This window comes from Elgaria multicarinata, chromosome 18 (genome assembly GCF_023053635.1).
Source record: "Elgaria multicarinata webbii isolate HBS135686 ecotype San Diego chromosome 18, rElgMul1.1.pri, whole genome shotgun sequence".
Taxonomy (NCBI): Eukaryota; Metazoa; Chordata; class Lepidosauria; order Squamata; family Anguidae; genus Elgaria; species Elgaria multicarinata.
This window is the reverse complement of record NC_086188.1, coordinates 20,079,671-20,096,810: the sequence shown is the minus strand read 5'-3', so window position 1 is coordinate 20,096,810 and position 17,140 is coordinate 20,079,671. Positions and strand designations below refer to the sequence as shown.

General features: G+C 44.6%; 1 protein-coding gene across 3 annotated transcripts in view; it reads left to right on the top strand.

The window, feature by feature from the left end:
* MORC2 (MORC family CW-type zinc finger 2) overlaps positions 1-17,140 on the top strand; it is an 84,733-nt gene that overhangs the window by 37,607 nt on the left and 29,986 nt on the right. For all 3 annotated transcript variants that reach the window (XM_063144257.1, XM_063144258.1, XM_063144259.1), the window contains 7 exons: positions 3,548-3,656; positions 5,906-6,065; positions 6,210-6,321; positions 7,205-7,330; positions 11,746-11,825; positions 14,368-14,450; positions 16,670-16,755. In XM_063144257.1, the coding sequence (XP_063000327.1) occupies positions 3,548-3,656; positions 5,906-6,065; positions 6,210-6,321; positions 7,205-7,330; positions 11,746-11,825; positions 14,368-14,450; positions 16,670-16,755 (756 nt within the window). The remainder of the gene's footprint in view (positions 1-3,547; positions 3,657-5,905; positions 6,066-6,209; positions 6,322-7,204; positions 7,331-11,745; positions 11,826-14,367; positions 14,451-16,669; positions 16,756-17,140) is intronic.

Sequence of the window (17,140 nt, the reverse complement as noted above, 5' to 3'; positions counted from 1 at the left end):
CATGTCCTTGAGTTGATGGTAACTGAAACGGACTCCCTTAAGAAAACTGAATGAGATGAGACTTACTGCTAGATTCCTCTGGATGTCTTCCCAAAAGCAATCCTTCCAAAGGCAGATTTCATCAAATAAATTACTATTTACCGAGAAGTTGCAATCACCAAGACAGTTAGCTGGCAGCTAATGGCAAAATTCCTACTTAATCTTTAAAGCCATGCTATCTCAGAGCACAGCACGTGTTCTTGAAAGACTAAGCATCTTCAATAAAGTTGTCCTTATAGATTATACCCAAATTTCAAATGGACACCCATCTTTTTCAAATGGACTAACTTCACCAAAGACAACTGGAATTTCACAGTCATCCAAATAAAATAATTTAGCTTACAACTATGTCGCTTCCTGGATGTCGTCAAGCAAACCATAAAATGGGTTGCAATATGAGATTTCAGGTTTTGAAGAAGTAAGTAAGGAGACTAAACTTGAGAATTCTGTTTTATGAGACATTTAACAAATTCAGTAAATAAAACTCAGAACTGCAAACAAGTTCATCCAGGAAAAGTTTCGTTGTGGGTATTAACTCATATTACTGACAAGGATTCTTGTTTCCCAGGCCTCGGATCTGAAGGAAACGTATTTTCTGTAATCCCATGAGAAGTTGGTACCTGAGATTTATAGTGGAGGGAGAGCACCGGCAATAATATCAGATGCTTCCCTGCCGCTGGCTGTCCCTATCTCCTTAGGTCTTCACAAAATGTGCAGCAACAGTTGCAGTATATTTATAAAGATATTCCCCTACATCAAAATCTTCAGCCCTTCCAAATGACTGCTGCAGAAGAGATTGAAGTAAACTACAAGACAGTCTCTTTTATGACCTCTCGGAAGCCACGTTATAGCAGCAATATTGGACTCAGCAGAGAACAGGGTGTTCAGACCACAAGGACCCAGATGGCATTGGCTAAAGCAGGCTATCTACTGCCCCTTATGTTTTTTCTTATCTTTCATGGTTCCATACATCTTATTACTTATAGCCCTCCACAGTTGTCGTTTCTTTTGTACTTTCTGCTACTTGACAGAGAACTTTCATAGCCAGTGGATTGATGCCAACACATTTGCTGTGGGGATTTCAGCCCCAGATGAGATTGAAAAGGACACATTGCGCAACCAACCTATTTTTATTTATTTATTGCATTTATATCCCCTCTTTTTTCCTCCAAGGAACCCAAGGCGGCGTACATAATCGTCCTCCTCTCCATTTCATCCTCACAACAACAACCCTGTGAGGTACATTGGGCTGAGAGTCTGTGACTGGCCCAAAGTCACCCAGTGGGTTTCCATGGCCAAGTGGGGACTAGAACCCGGATTGCCCGACTCCCAGTCTGACACTTTAGCCACTACTCCACACTGGTTCATATGTGATAAATGGGAAAAGCTTGTCCAGCTTGCACTTTAATGAGTGTCAAGTTAGCCGTCCTCTTCTTCAGAAACATCCTGTGAAGGAAGACCATCTCAGGTCTCTATAGAAAGTATATCAATAGACTTGTACATAATTAAATAAGGAAAGAATGGAGACTACACTAACATAAGAGGAGTTATGCTGGATGAGATGAAAGGCCTATCTAGTCTAGCATTCTGTTCTCACAGTGGCCAATACGAGGCCCATGGAAGCCCACAAGCAGGACATAAATGCAATAGGAACATCCTGATTGTGTTCCACAGTAACTAGTATTGAGAGGCATGCTATCTGAGATACTGGAAGTAATATATAGCCATCATGACTAGTAGCTGTTGATAGCCTTATCCTCCGTGAAAAAGCTGTCTTTGGAAGATCAGCATCTGCTCCATTTCCTCAATGCATGTAGCAGGAGTCTGGCAGACTTGTACATAGAAAGCTGCCTTATACTGAATGAGGCCATTGGTATCTCGCTCAGTGTTGTCTCCACTGACTGGAAGCAGCTCTTCAGGGATTCATAGGGGTATTTCCCAAACCTACCTAGAGTTGTTGGAGATTGAACAAGGGACCTTCTGCAAGCAAAGCATATGTTCTATCACACAGCCCCCTCTCCAAGGAGGAGTAGAGCCAGAGTAATACATGTGAATGATGCCCTAGCCATGAAGTACCTAAGTCGTGGTCATCATTATTCCATGGCCAAGTGCTTATTATACCGCATAAACACCCACATTCAGTTTTGTGGTGCCAAAGTTACACCAGCTAGCAAGAGTTGCACAAGGTATATATTCAAAGCTTTAAGGCCTTACATCTCTCCAAAAGGTTATCTGAAGTCATTTTCCCTTTTTGTTAACAAAAGCATAAAAAGAAAACCCTGACTTTAGGAGACCTTCTTGCTTGGTCTGCCTCCTAATCCATCCAAAGTGAGGAGTGGATTTCTCAGCTTGAGCCGTTTGCCCGATCCTGCTATGCCACTCTTGGGCTGTTTATTTTGACTTGGTTTTCCACCCTTTTGCTCTCTCCATATGTGCTGCTGCCACTAATAGAATTCTTTAGGTTATTTTCCATCTTACAGTGACACACCAGAACCAAAATGGCGGCAAAACATTTAACATTTGTCCTCATTGGTTAAAATCAAGCTACTCAGACTTTAACATATTAATCTCCTAAAAAGATGACTGTCCCAATTTGTTTTAAGATACTGTGTTTTTAAATTGTATTTATCATTTGTGTTACTGGACAGCTTTATATAAATAAATTATACTGAGTAAAGCTTGTAGTGCTAATGATGACAAGCCTATAATCTTGCATGGTATCCATTGGAAAATCAGGCAACTTCCTGCTCATGTTCTTGAAGTCCCCAAATACAAGAAAGCTTTAACATAAAGACTTACGCAGTTGATGAGCTGATTGGATGTGAACCATTTGGTAGGATTATTTTTGATGTCGTTAGGAGCAAGTCTGATTCTCATCTGCATAGCCCCACATCCTTGGATCAGTTACTTGGTTTACCCTAAGGTGTGCCAGGATGTTAGATACTTAGCTTTAAGTAGGCAGATAATTATTGGAACAATGAACCCATTGAGGCTATTGTCTTCTTACAGCCGTGGTTATCAGGAAAAGTGCAATGTTGGTAGCATTGTTTTATTAAACATTTGGAAGGTTATAGCACTGTTGAAATATGTAACGAGCAAAAATAGGCAAATAACTGTATCCCACTTCCTTAGGAATCTGTGACTTATTTATTTATTTATCATATTTATATACCACCCCATAGCTGAAGCTCTCTGGGCGGTTTACAAAAGTTAAGAACAGTGAGCATTAAAAACAAATATACAAAAATGTAAAACCATCAAAAGCATAAAAACAACAATATCCATTTAAAGCAACTATTCTGGGGTCAGTGAAAAAAAGAAGTATTTTTCCATTTATTTATTTATTTATTACATTTATACACCGCCCCACAGCCGAAGCTCTCTGGGCGGTTCACAAAAGTTAAAACAGTAAACATTAAAAAGTATACAAAATTTTAAAACATCAGAAACATACAAACTTTCTGAGCCGCACTTATCAGTCTATCATAACACTGCGATCTGCTTGCAGGGGTTCCATGCGGATTGGCAAGGATTTTATCCTCTTCACGAAGAAGGACAACAGCATGACTTGCCTCTTCCTGTCTCGCACTTTCCATGAGGAAGAAGGCATTGATGAGGTTTGTAAGCAATTTCTGACTTTAAAAATCAAACTCTCGTTAGCTACAGCCGCCTTGTGGCTCCCCTTATTTGCCAAATACAAGCAGGTCCAGCCCAACGTATCTTGCTGCCTCAAGATCTTGGAATTGTTGTAGATCGCAAGCTGAATATGAGCCAACAGTGCGATATGGCTGCAAGAAAGACAAATGCTATTTTGGGCTGCATTAATAGAAGTATAGCTTCCAAATCACGTGAGGTATTGGTTCCTCTCTATTCGGCCCTGGTCAGGCCTCATCTAGAGTATTGTGTCCAGTTCTGGGCTCCACAATTCAAGAAGGACGCAGACAAGCTGGAGCGTGTTCAGAGGAGGGCAACCAGGATGATCGGGTCTGGAAACAAAGCCCTGTGAAGAGAGACTGAAAGAACTGGGCATGTTTAGCCTGGAGAAGAGGAGATTGAGGGGAGACATGACAGCACTCTTCAAATACTTAAAAGGTTGTCACCCAGAGGAGGGCCAGGATCTCTTGATCCTCCCAGAGTGCAGGACACGGAATAATGGGCTCAAGTTAAAAGAAGCCAAATTCCATCTGGACATCAGGAAAAACTTCCTGACTATTAGAGCAGTACGACAATGGAATCAGTTACCTAGGGAGGTTGTGGGCTCTCCCACACTAGAGGCCTTCAAGAGGCAGCTGGACTACCATCTGTCAGGGATGCTTTAGGATGGATTCCTGCATGGAGCAGGGGGTTGGACTCAATGGCCTTGTAGGCCCCTTCCAACTCTGCTGTTCTATGATTCTATAAGTGAGGCTGCAGGGCCGCTTTCCACGCATCCACTTGCTCTCTCACTTGGCTGGCTGCTTGCTCCTGCTCACCCAGCCATGGCTGCCTTGTGGGGCTTCTGTTGGCCAAACTTTGAGGGAGGGAGTGTTCTGAGGGAGCGCTTGGCCAAGTGGGCGTGTGGCGGCTAGTGGTGGCCACAGTGATGAGAAGTGGCGGCTAGTGCATCCAGCAGGTCGCTCTAGAAAGCCCCGCGAGTTGCTCTCTTGCTGCAGCAAATGCCACAGCAGGAGAGTGGCTGGTGGAACTGTCCAGAGCACCTGCTGGAAGTGGTGGGGAGGCAGAGGTAAGCCCTCCTGGCACTGGGTGGGGAGCAGTGCAATTCACGGTTCTTCTCACTCTGATGGGGTGCATCAACCTGCAATTCCCTCCCCACCCCCATATTTTTTATTATTTTGGAAATAATATTGTATTGTTGGTTTTTCCAACAATACAGATAATTATAAACTAACAATCAATCTGTGGTGCTGCCGCCATTTTGAAAATGTGAGCCGTGGTGAGGGCACGCTGTAGCTTGTCATTACGTGCGAAGCTGGTGATGGTAGGATGTTAGGGTGGTTGACAAGCCACCCAGAACCCACGGCCTGCTTTAGGGTGGTGGGAGACTTGCTAACCACCCTGACAACCTGCCCATGCAAGCATAGCTTGGATATTCAAAATGGTAGTGGCTGTATGACAAGAAACCCTGCGGAGAAATTCACCCACGGTGGCTTCTCATTTATGTGTGAACCCACCCATTTTGAAACAAATAGCCGAGGTATGTTTGGTGATTGTGATATGCAGCGTTGGTATACAGCAGCTCAAACTTTCATGATACTTGATGTGTGCTGTATCTTTGCCTTTGGCAATCCTTACGCTTGTCCACTACCAAATTAGATGTTACCCTCTACAGGGAGTAGTAAAGGGTAACATCTTATACTCCAAATGCTGTTGTTCAGCGTTGTTAACATAACTTTCTCCATGCCCATCTGAACTACTTGGACAGGAATTTTGTTTCCTTTCCACTTCCATAGAAGTAACCTTATTGCCATTTCCCCCCTTAATTTCATAGAGAGTGTAGAGGGAACAACCGAAAATATGTTCACGAAAACTGCCACGTAGAATGAACAAAGGCAGCAACGAGGGGCCTGTGTGGATGAATAAAGGGTGAGCTTGGGGTTTCTGTCCCCATAGGAACACAACTTTCCACAGTGTCACTGATTTTTAAACATTTTTCCAAGGAGGAGGTGAAGGTCATCTGCTGGCAAACTAAAATTACAATGTCGGTCTACTTATAAAACCGTAGTTTAGGAACTGGGAAGAGGCTGGTTGTTTGGGTTTTATACACTGGGACCTTTGGAAACAGTGGCCTTACCAAGAGATGGTTCAACTGAGTTTTAGTAGTACTCAGAAAAGATCACTTTTAAGTCACCCTCTCTTTGAATTGTAGGTAATTGTTCCACTGCCTACCTGGAATGCCCATACTAGGGAGCCCTTGACAGACAACATGGAGAAATTTGCTATTGAGACTGAGCTGATTTACAAGTATTCCCCCTTCAAATCAGAGCAGGATGTGATGGGACAGTTTCGCAAGATTCCTGGGGAGAAAGGTGAGGCTCTTTCTGCCCCAACCTTATCAGTGTCGCTCACAGATTACAAGATTTGCATGCTTGTACGATAGTGCTTGCATCTTACTGCCTAAAAGAAGCAATAGTTATATGAGGGCATTAACATAATTGTCTCTGATACCTCAGGGACCCTGGTGATCATCTTCAACCTCAAACTCATGGATAATGGTCAACCTGAACTGGATGTGACCTCTGATGCTCGAGACATCCAGATGGCTGAAACCCCACCAGAGGGAACGTAGGTTTGATACAACTGGCGGTTGTGTTATTTATTTGTGTGTGTGTGTGTGTGTGTGTGTGTGTGTGTGTGTGTGTGTGTTTAGAAAACAAATGACGTCGTAGGGCAGGGCATTCCTTGCTCTCCAGCAGCTGAATTATCATTTTGTGCTTTGACGGAAGCGGAGTTTCTCTGTCTGCATTCAACCCTTCATGGTGGAGACTGCATCCATTGACCTGATATCATCTGAGCTAGGCTTTGATGGGGAAGGAAAATGAAATTGTGAGCTGTGGGGGCAGAGCTCTGCATTCCAAAATGCTGGGAAGTTGCAGGTGGTCCTTGAGGAATGCTTTGAAGTTGAGGCCTAGTTTTTATTTTAAGAAAAGCTAGAATTGAGGCAGTCAGTCACAGGCATCTTCTCAACAACTAGAAAGTAGGGAGAACGTGGAAAATCAAGCTGACACCCAACAGCTTGAGGAAAGTCAGGAAGAGTAAAATTCCCCTGAAGCCTGGCTTAAAGCATTGGAGGAAGGTCAGAAGCTGTGGGAAAGAGTTTCAGATTTTCTCCAAGTTGTTGCCAGCTGAGAGGTGAGGTGATGTCCCTCTCCAAGGTTCTCAGTGAGGATGAAGATAAAGAGCGTAAAGGTTGTCATGTTCAGCCAAACCAAATTCATTGGTTGGAAAAGTACATCCTTTGCTTCCCCTTAAACCTGTTGTCTGTGCGTTTCAGTGGGTTATCCCAACTCTCTGTTTTTGCATCTGGAGCAGAAGTGTATAATTTCACTCTGCTGTTATGCGTACAGTGGCCTGCCACTTATGAATGGGATGGACAGGTGAAGTTGGTAGGATGCCTAGGCTGCTAAAGGTGGGCTTCCTGCCTTCTGTGAGTGCCTTTCTCTTTCAGGAAGCCGGAGCGCCACTCCTTCCGTGCCTATGCAGCTGTGCTCTACATTGACCCCAGAATGAGAATCTTCATCCACGGACACAAAGTACAAACGAAGCGCCTGTCCTGCTGCTTATACAAGCCCAGGTATGAGCCAGAGCCCAAAGGCATCCCTTACAACCGGGATTGGATGTGTGCGCCACAATTCAGGAATACAGAAATCACCAAACATGGTTCTAGGAAGGGAATTCTGCTTCCTAAGAATACCCATTTATTTTAAACCATTTAACCTTTGCGGTTGTGAAAGTGCATTCAATGATACACAGATGGCGCTTGGTATGATCTTAGAATCCAGCGAGATAACTGGATTAAGGAAGGATGGGGCTTCAAAGCCTTGCTAAACATCTTGCTAAAGCCTTTGAGCAGCAGAAATCGAATAAGTGGTGTAAAATAAGACAAATCCATACAGATTTGCATAATGTCTGTAAATAGCAGGACTTGGCGTCTCTCGTTACAAAGCTCAGATTAACTTGCTGCACAATGTTAGGGGTGGGTTGTTGTTTTTTGCTTTTCTTTGTGGATTGTCTGCAGTTCTTCATCGTGGTCTCTATGCATCACACATATGGGCTTTGCGCCTGCACAGAGACCAGACCGGAATCTCCAATAGCTTAGGGAAACGCTTTTGGGCGGGAACCCCTCCCCCATGCTACTGCCCATGTCCCTGGGGTTCCCGCCCTTACCTCAGTTCTTCGTCGTCCGCCATTGTGCACAGACCAAGAAACCGTGATATCTCTCGATTTAATCTGTTACTTACCTTTTTGATCCTTTTCTAACATCCCTCCTCATATTCTCATATTCTCTTCTTACTCCTTCTGTATCTATATATATATATATATAAAAAATTATTATTCATCTTTATATATATAGATATCTTCCCCTCTTTTCTCCTGAGCGATCGTTTGATCGCATGGTGCCTCAGGCGCATGGCCGTGAGGGCCCCTTTCAGAAAGTGCGTCAAATGCGGCGCTAAACTCCCTCCTAAGGACGGTCACTCTCTCTGTGTACTCTGCCTGGGCGAGGGACATAAGGTGCAACAGTGCCATCACTGTATGTATGGCCTTTACAAGGCAAACCAGGAAGAACAGGTCCGACAGACTTCGCTCACTTCTCTGGGAAAAGGCTTTACGGGCCATGGAACCTGAGCCTCGTAAACGTTCCGAAAAATCCTCCTCAAGAGCCATGGCCGAAAGACCAACCCCTGACGTTCAGGCGGTAATAATTACTGAGGAGATGATGGCAGAGAACAGGGCCATACCCCTGACGCCAGGCCAATCCCTTGCAGTGTCCGCGGCTAAAAAACTGACCAAAAAAGCCCGGACCCCTAAATCGGCGGAGCAGGCCAAGAAAAAGAGGAAGGATACTGACAAACACTCCTCCTCTAAGGCCGATACCGTAACCACGGCATCGCCCAGACATGGCCAGCCAAGATCTTCGTCGATACTGACAAGATCACCGGTACGCCCCTCGGTACCGACCTCGATATCGACAGCTGAAATACTGGCATCACCTAGACGTGATGAAGCCAGACCAGCGGTCCCGATACAGTCGGCGGTAATAGAACGCCCATCATTACCGACCCCGATACCGACAGCCAGGAGCTCCTTATCGGAGGGCGAAATACGGGACTCAATATCGGTAGCTTCCGTACCGTCCATGGCTGTTCGGCGCGATTCAAGGCACCTCACAGTACCGTCTACTCGACGACATGACCTGTCTCCTAGGCATGATTATGATCGCATCTCTCAGTATTTGGGATACCACAGAGACCATCCTTATGATTGGGAGTGTCACCATCCTCAAGAATTTTACACTGAAAGAAGACGGGATGACTATTATGCTCACCCTCCTCCCCATGCGAGGGTGATTCAAGTACCCCCTGCATTACAGCCTCGCTCACCATCGAGCCACGGTAGCAGGGTTGACGCTCCGATACCGAGAGCAATTACATCCTCAACCCATGGAGAGCAAGCGTTACAGCCAGTGCAACACACAAGGCAGACCACTGCGCCAACCTCACCAGATGACGAATACGTATCTGATTCTGACTCTGGTTTCTGTGGCACCTTCCATGCCATCACCCGAGGACATCGCAAACACACACGATCCCGCCTCTCCTTCAGAAGATATGGGTACCTTCGCGGACCATGTACTTAGAATGGCTCAATCGTTGGGCCTCGACATCGACCAACCAACAGAAATCAATGATGACCCAATTTATGATGTCATGAGAACGGAAGCTAGTTCCACCGTTGCTATCCCATTTCCTCCTACTCTGAAGAGGACTGCTCAAATTTCTTGGAAGACACCTTGCGCCGCTCAACCGACATCCAAGAGGTTGGAGGCGATGTATAAGGTTAAAGAGATGAGTGCGGAATTCCTGTTTCAACACCCCAAGCCTAATTCAATAGTTGTAGAATCGGCTCAAGGGAAATCACAAAAGATTCATTCAGCCCCAATCGATAGGGAGGGCAGGAAACTAGATTACCTCGGAAGAAGGGTTTACGCTTCCTCATCTCTTGGAATAAGAACTTCAGCGTACGAAGCGACTATGGCGAGATACCAAATTTTTCTGCTTCAGAAAATAAATTCTCTCTGTGACCATCTTCCCGAAGAAAAAAGGGAATTAGCAAGAATTTTTCAATCGGAAGCTACTGCAATTGCAAGGCTTCAACTTAATTCGGCTAGACACCAGACCGATTCCCACTCAAAATCCATGATGGGATCGGTGGCTCTTCGTCGGCATGCGTGGTTGAGGTCGGCCAACCTCACTAATGAAACAAAAACTAGAATAGAAAGCTTGCCATTCGATGGCGAAGGCCTCTTTAACAATAAGACTGATGAGTCCTTAGACACCATCTATAAGGCTCGCACAACGGCCAGGAAGATGGGCTTCTCACAACCCTTGCCTCAATACAAGCAAAGGCGCTGGACAAGGCAACCCTATCAACAGTTGCAGCGGCGGCCTCAATACGATAAACACCCTGTAAGGCAGCAGCAACAACAGTTACAGAGGAAGAGACCTTATCAAGGCCGATATCAACAAAATAAAAATCAGCCGGATTTTTCGAAGAGGCAGCGCCTTTGACTTCCCTCTCCCAGGTCTACCCTTTACCAACCGTCTAGCACCCAAGTACCATCAATGGGAGTCCATAACATCCGACTCCTAGGTGCTCGCCATCATCGAGACGGGGCAATAAAAACAATTAAAAACAATTCAAACATGGTAGAGCCCTCACTCACCCTTCACCTGTTGCAAGCATAGAGGTAGTTGCCTGCTTTCCTTACGCATTAAAGTTATTGGGCTACACTACTGTTCTGCCTTACTGCTTCCCACCTCAAAAGTGATGAGACTCTAACAGCCCTGGGGTTGTCAAATTAGCAAGCTGTTGGGGCTGTTGCTTTTTTTCTTTCTTTTCATGTTGGGGATTGTTAATTACTATTGCGATGCACTCTACTTGGGGCTACCAGTGAGGGAGGAAGCAGCAGCCAGGCACCTCTCCACCGTGCCTGGGTCCAGCTCCAGCTGAGAGCCCCCTCCCCCCTGCTGTCAACTGTCTCTGCAGAGGCCACCAGAGAGGGAGGAAGCAGCAGCCAGGCCCCTCTCCACCGTGCCTGGGTCCAGCTCCAGCTGAGAGCCCCCTCCCTCCTGCTGTCAACTGTCACTGCTGAACTTTCCAACTAAGATTGTAGTGCCTGAATTTGCTTTCCTTTCCCCCCTCCTCCTCCTCCCTCCCAATCCCCTTTCCTTTTGTGTCATGTCTTTTAGATTGTAAGCCTGTGGGCAGGGACTGTCAAGAAATACTTTTGTAAGCCGCCATGAGAGCCTTTTTTGGCTGAATGGCGGCATAAAAATCCTTAAATAAAAAAATAAAATAAAAAAATACCTTTGAAGACGGTTCAGAAACTGCAGCTTGCGCAAAATACAACAGCCAGATTGATAACAGGGCCCAGAACATATAACACTGACTGTGGCCCACCTGCACCTGATTCAAGGTGCTGGTTCTAACCTATAAAGCCTTACATGGCTCGGGACCACAATACGTGATGGAAAGCCTCTCCCAACATGAACCTACCATTTATATGTTCAACATTTGAGGTCCTTCTCCAGGTGCCTACTCCGAGGGAAGCTTGGAGGATGGTAACAAGGGAGAGGGCCTTTTCTGTGGTGGCCCCCAATTATGGAATGATCTCCTCAATGAAGCCCGCCTGGTACCAACATACCTTTTTGGCACCAGGTTAAAACTTTTCTCTTTTCCCAGGCATTTAGCAATGCTGATCTTAGATTTGTGTTTATAGTTGTTTTAAATTATGTTTCTGTGTATGTTGTATGTTTTTGTAGTTTTAAATTTTGTATATTGTTTTTACGTGTTTTAATCTAGCTTCACCTACGGGGCAGTATACAAACGTAATAAATAATAGTAAAACAATAATAATAATAATAATACATTTTTATCTTTCTTCTTCCACCCCCACTCTCGCTGCCCCCATGCTTTCTCTGACAGGATGTACAAATATACTTCGAAGCGGTTCAAAACCCGAGCAGAGCAGGAAGTGAAGAAAGCAGAGCAAATGGCCCGGATTGGTGAGTCCAACCCACTGGTAAAACAGAATAGGAACCCTGCTCCCGTATTGCTGTGATGGCTTTGATTAGTCCAGTTTTTCAATTCATCAGTCCCCGATGGGCATCAACAGACACACAAATCAGCCGGTGACTTTGTTGAGCTATTGCGTTAAACCAAACGCACAGGCATCCTGTTCTCTCAGAAGTTCATGAATGTTCTTGGGTGCAAACAGATGACGATTTACAAAGTGATAGCTTGCCCCTGTATACACTTGGTAAGCCAGTCATTTGCATTCTCCTGCCAGGGAAACCTTGGAAGCTGCCTTATACTGAGCCAGACTCTGGGTCCATGTAGCCCAGTGCTGTCGACACTGACAGGCAGCCGTGGCTCCCCAGGGTTTCATGCAGGAGTTTTTCCTGCCCTAGCTGGAAATGCCGCTGGGGATCAAACCAGCGACCTTCTGCATGCAAAACAGATGCTCCACCACGGTGCCATGGCCGCTCCTCGCTGTATGGGGTGGAGTAGACACCCTTTTTTAAAACTAGTCTCTGGGTTTCTGATCAGATGCAGAAGTATGGTAAGATTTTCTTCATCTCTTGGCGGAAGAATGGAATGACCAGCTTACCACATGCACACTGTGAGGAATCATCACTTGGCAAATAGCTTTCTGCATTCACCCATTCATAAATTCCCATACAGAATTATTGGCTTGGACTCCCTTTTCTTGTAATTGGCCTTTTTTTTTCTTCCTTTGCTGACTTCTTCATCTCTAGCAATAAATGCTTTCAGACTTCTCTTCTTTGTTCCCTGTGTAGAACAGGGTGTGCTGCAAATTAAAATAAGCATAAGTTATTGCAAGATTACAGTAGAGGCAGGCTGTGGGTAGCCTTTGAAAAAATGAGTTCTTTATTACCTCTATTTAAATTTCCTGCAGCGAGCATATGGAGAGTGATCACTAAGCCAGAACCACCCCAAAACTAAAATCAATTTAAATTTGATTGAAATAACAAATAAGGTGATGAAAAGCTATTGATAGTTATGCAAAACAGTGAAGACATGTTATAAAATAAATAGTATATTGCTTGAAAAGATCAGTTAAAGCATAACAAATGAAATTAAGCTGGTACAGTGTGACTACCACAAAGAAAATGATAAAAGAATGAATAAAATATAAAAAACAAATATTATTGACTTTTTTCAAGGCATACTAAATGGAATATAAGAGAGAAAACAAACATATCAAATATTAAACCATAACTTGGTCTAGCACCCTCTTCAGCCCAGCTAAAGTCAGCATTCTAAATTCCCACCTGTAAGAGAAATGCATATCTACCTCTCCAGTGGAGAGTACAAGTTCTTCTAGAGTATTGCATCCCCATCTAGAGTATTGCATCCAGTTCTGGGCTCCACAATTCAAGAAGGAGGCAGACAAGCTGGACCGTGTTCAGAGGAGGAGGATCAGGGGTCTGGAAATAAAGCCCTATGAAGAGAGACTGAAAGAACTGGGCAGGTTTAGCTTGGAGAAGAGAAGATTGAGGGGAGACATGATAGCACTCTTCAAATACTTAAAAGGTTGTCACACTAAGGAGGGCCAGGATCTCTTCTCAATCCTCCCAGAGTGCAGGACACGGAATAACGGGCTCAAGTTAAAGGAAGCCAGATTCCAGCTGGACATCAGGAAAAACTTCCTGACTGTTAGAGCAGTACGACAATGGAATCAGTTCCCTAGGGAGGTGGTGGGCTCTCCCACACTAGAGGCCTTCGAGAGGCAGCTGGACAACCATCAGTCAGGGATACTTTAGGGTGGATTCCTGCATTGAGCAGGGGGTTGGACTCGATGGCCTTGTAGGCCCCTTCCACCTCTGGTATTCTATGATTCTTCGTGGTCTCTATGCATCATACATATAGGCTTTGTGCCTGCACAGAGCTTGTATCGGGTACTTCACAAATTCCCAAGTGATTATAAAGAATCTTTGAGCAAGCATTCAAAATTCTTTAGGTACAATCCACAATGGTTGAGAGAAACCATGGAGGGAAATAATAGTAAAGAAACCTGTTTAGAAAATTGATCTCCAAAATGTATAACCCAAAAGAAGTAACTGTCACAGCAAGGAGACTTACCATAAGGTTTAGCAGTAAAGATGAAGAGGGGAAACTCAGAAGTAGTTTCTTCTCTGACGAAATAAGCATACTTAAGGCACCAGGAAAGAAAATTGCAGAAGAGAGAGAAAAAGATTGTTTAGCTAGGAATGCTCAGAGAGTGAAATTCTCTCTCTCCCCAGTTTGGGAGACAGCAAGGAGGCACACATCTGAAAACATCAGACCAAAGCAGTCAGAGAGAAACCACCACACCAAGCAACTAACCACCCTTTATTTTATTTAAGGCAAAGATAGATTTAAAAAAGCCACTTTTGCTTCTGGTAACACCCTGAAATTGACTTGTGTTCTGATTGATTGGCTTAAACATGCTCGCTAACCATTTGCTTCAAAACGGCTATCGGTCCAACCATGGCTTAGCGTGTCATCTCTTTGTTTGGATACTTATAGTTCTCTGTGTTTCAGCGGAAGAGAAGGCTCGAGAAGCAGAGAGCAAAGCCCGTGCTTTGGAGCTGCGCCTTGGAGGGGACCTCACAAGGGAATCCAGGGTAAAAAAGATATTGCTGGAGTGGTGGCTTGAAATTCCCATATTCAAGAAGAGAAATCTGGGCAGCCGCTCCCTCAGCTGAGTAGCAGAGCTGCCAGCACGTGCTAAATACTTGTTAGTGGAAGAGGGTGATGGAATAGTAATGTTTATGCTATCAAAATAAACTTTATTGCGTCTGGCAGCTTACCATATATACTGCTAATGCTGTGGTGTTGAACCTCAGATCGGCTGGCTGAATTTGGCATGTCTTGGGGGATGGACACCGTCCGGCCCTCAGATTTCCCCGGGTGGCCATGCCCCCTTCCCCTGGCTGCCTATTGGCTGTTCCTTGGCCTCTTCTAAGGCTGCGTTACTGGTAGCAAGAGCTTTAAGCTAAACTATGCTGGCATTTTTGCCACACCCACCACTGGAATGTGGCCCCGGAGAACTTTTCCAAAACTGAATTCAGCTTGTGGGCTGGAAGAGATTTGACACCATCCTCTTGCCTTTTCAGGACATGCCCTGCCAAGCTACGGGCAGTGCGTTGGTCGAACCTTCTGAAATGCTAGAACATTCTACTCATGGTGTGGTGTGGCTAGAATGTCGGACTGGGAGTTGGGAGATCCGGGTTCTAGTCCCCACTCGGCCATAGAACCCCCCTGGGTGACTTTGGGCCAGTCACAGACTCTCAGCCCAACCTACCTCACAGGGTTGTTGTTGTGAGGATATAATGGAGAGGCGGAGGGTTATGTACCCTGCCTTGGGTTTCTTGGAAGAAAAACGGCAGGATACAAATGCAAGAATAAATAAAATTAAATAATTCTGAGTGCCCAGTTCAAATTCTTCGACCTTAGTAGTTCATTTAAATAGTAATTGCATAATGTCCTTTTAACTTGTATGGAGTTGTTGTTGGTTTTCTTCTCATAGAATCATAGAATAGTAGAGTTGGAAGGGGCCTATAAGGCCATCGAGTCCAACCCCCCTCTCCTTTGAGAAAAGGTTATTTTCAGAGTAGACCAAAGGTCTGACTCGTAGTTATGAGCATAAAAGAACTTAAGGGCCCTGTTCAGAAGACACCTTAAACCACATCTTTAACCACACTGGTTAAGCCAGAAAGCCGGGCCGTGTTCAGAAGACACCTTAAACCATGGTGTCTTCTAAACATGGCCCAGCTTTCTGGCTTAACCACTGTGGTTAAAACCATGGTTTAAGGTGTCTTCTGAACACAGCCCGACTTTTTGGATTAACTAACATGGTTAAAGATGCGGTTTAAGGTGTCTTCTGAACAGGGCCACAGCCAGCAATCTGTGAAACTAGTACAAGTACCGAAATTAAACAAACCACAGTATCAGCATGACCCAGCACAGTGCTTAAGTTCCATTGGTTTCAGTGGGAAATCTAACTCTTTCCCATTTTGAAATCAAACATGACTATGGCAAGGTTGTGCCCTGTGTATTTTGTTTGAATTGTTGAGCTGCTGCTGTCTTGTATCTGGGGAGAACTTTTCTGGGGTTGCATTTTAATGAGAACATACCTAATTCCACACTTTTGAACCAATATGCAAAACGGAAATTCAGTTATCCTTCCGAATTTGCACTTCTCCAAATTTTGCAATTTTAAAAAACACACATAAAACCCCCTTCAGATATTAAGGAAAAGTGTGCACAAAAATGCATATGTAAGTGAAAATAACGTTCCAAAATACATTGTGTTAGGAAGATTGCTTGCAGGGGGAAAAACGCATACAAAAAATCAGGTATTAGAAGAAATGTGTACAAAAATACATACAAATGTTCATGCAAACTTAAAAAAAATCTTAAAATTTGGCACAAATAAAATGTGTGTTGGAAAAATGAGAAACGGAGAAATTTACGGATTTGTTCAAAGGCAGTCGTTCTGCCATTGTTTGCTTGTTTATTTATTTTAATTAATTTTATGCCGCTTCTCACCCGAAAAGGCCTCCAGAGTAACTTAAATGTAATAATCAATTAAGCAAAACCGTCCCTGCTCACAAGATTATGATCTAAAAACACTTGAACCACAAGGAATGGGGAAGGGAGGTGAGGGGTGGGTGGGAATTATTACTTTAGCAGGGCTGGTGGAATGGTCCTCTCATCTGCCTCAGCTCAGCCTCAATATTGTTAGTAAGATAGGTGTGTTTCAGGGCTATTAGGAAGAAGCCATGTACAAAGGCCTGGGTTTTATCACTGATTAAGATGAAGTGTTGCTTCACATCCTCAGGTCATGTTGCGTCAAGCCCAGGACGTGGCCATTAACCTGCGGAGAGAAGCTGACGTTAAGAAGAGGATCCGAGAGGCAAAGCAGCGGTGAGTGGCAGCGTTTCCATTCCGCCTTGCTCTTTTAACCTTTGCAAATAAATAGCCAAAAAGGATCTTGCCACTCTGAAGATACAGCAGTTGTATTGGCAAGCTCCCCTTCCTTGAGGGAGCTCAGAATTGCTCTGGATGGGTGCAGGTGACATTGCCTCATTTTTTGCCTTACAAGAATGCTGTGTGTGGAAGGTTAGGCTAAAAGCAAGAACTTTGTGGCGACTTTTTAGTGGGCAACTTGTACAAAAGCAGCATACGGCACAGAGGAATCCCTAGGGAATAACCCTATCTGAAGGAATGCCTCCTCCCATACGTACCTGCCCGGACCCTAAGGTCATCCTCAGGGGTCCTTCTCCGTGAGCCCCTGCCAAAGGAAGTGAGG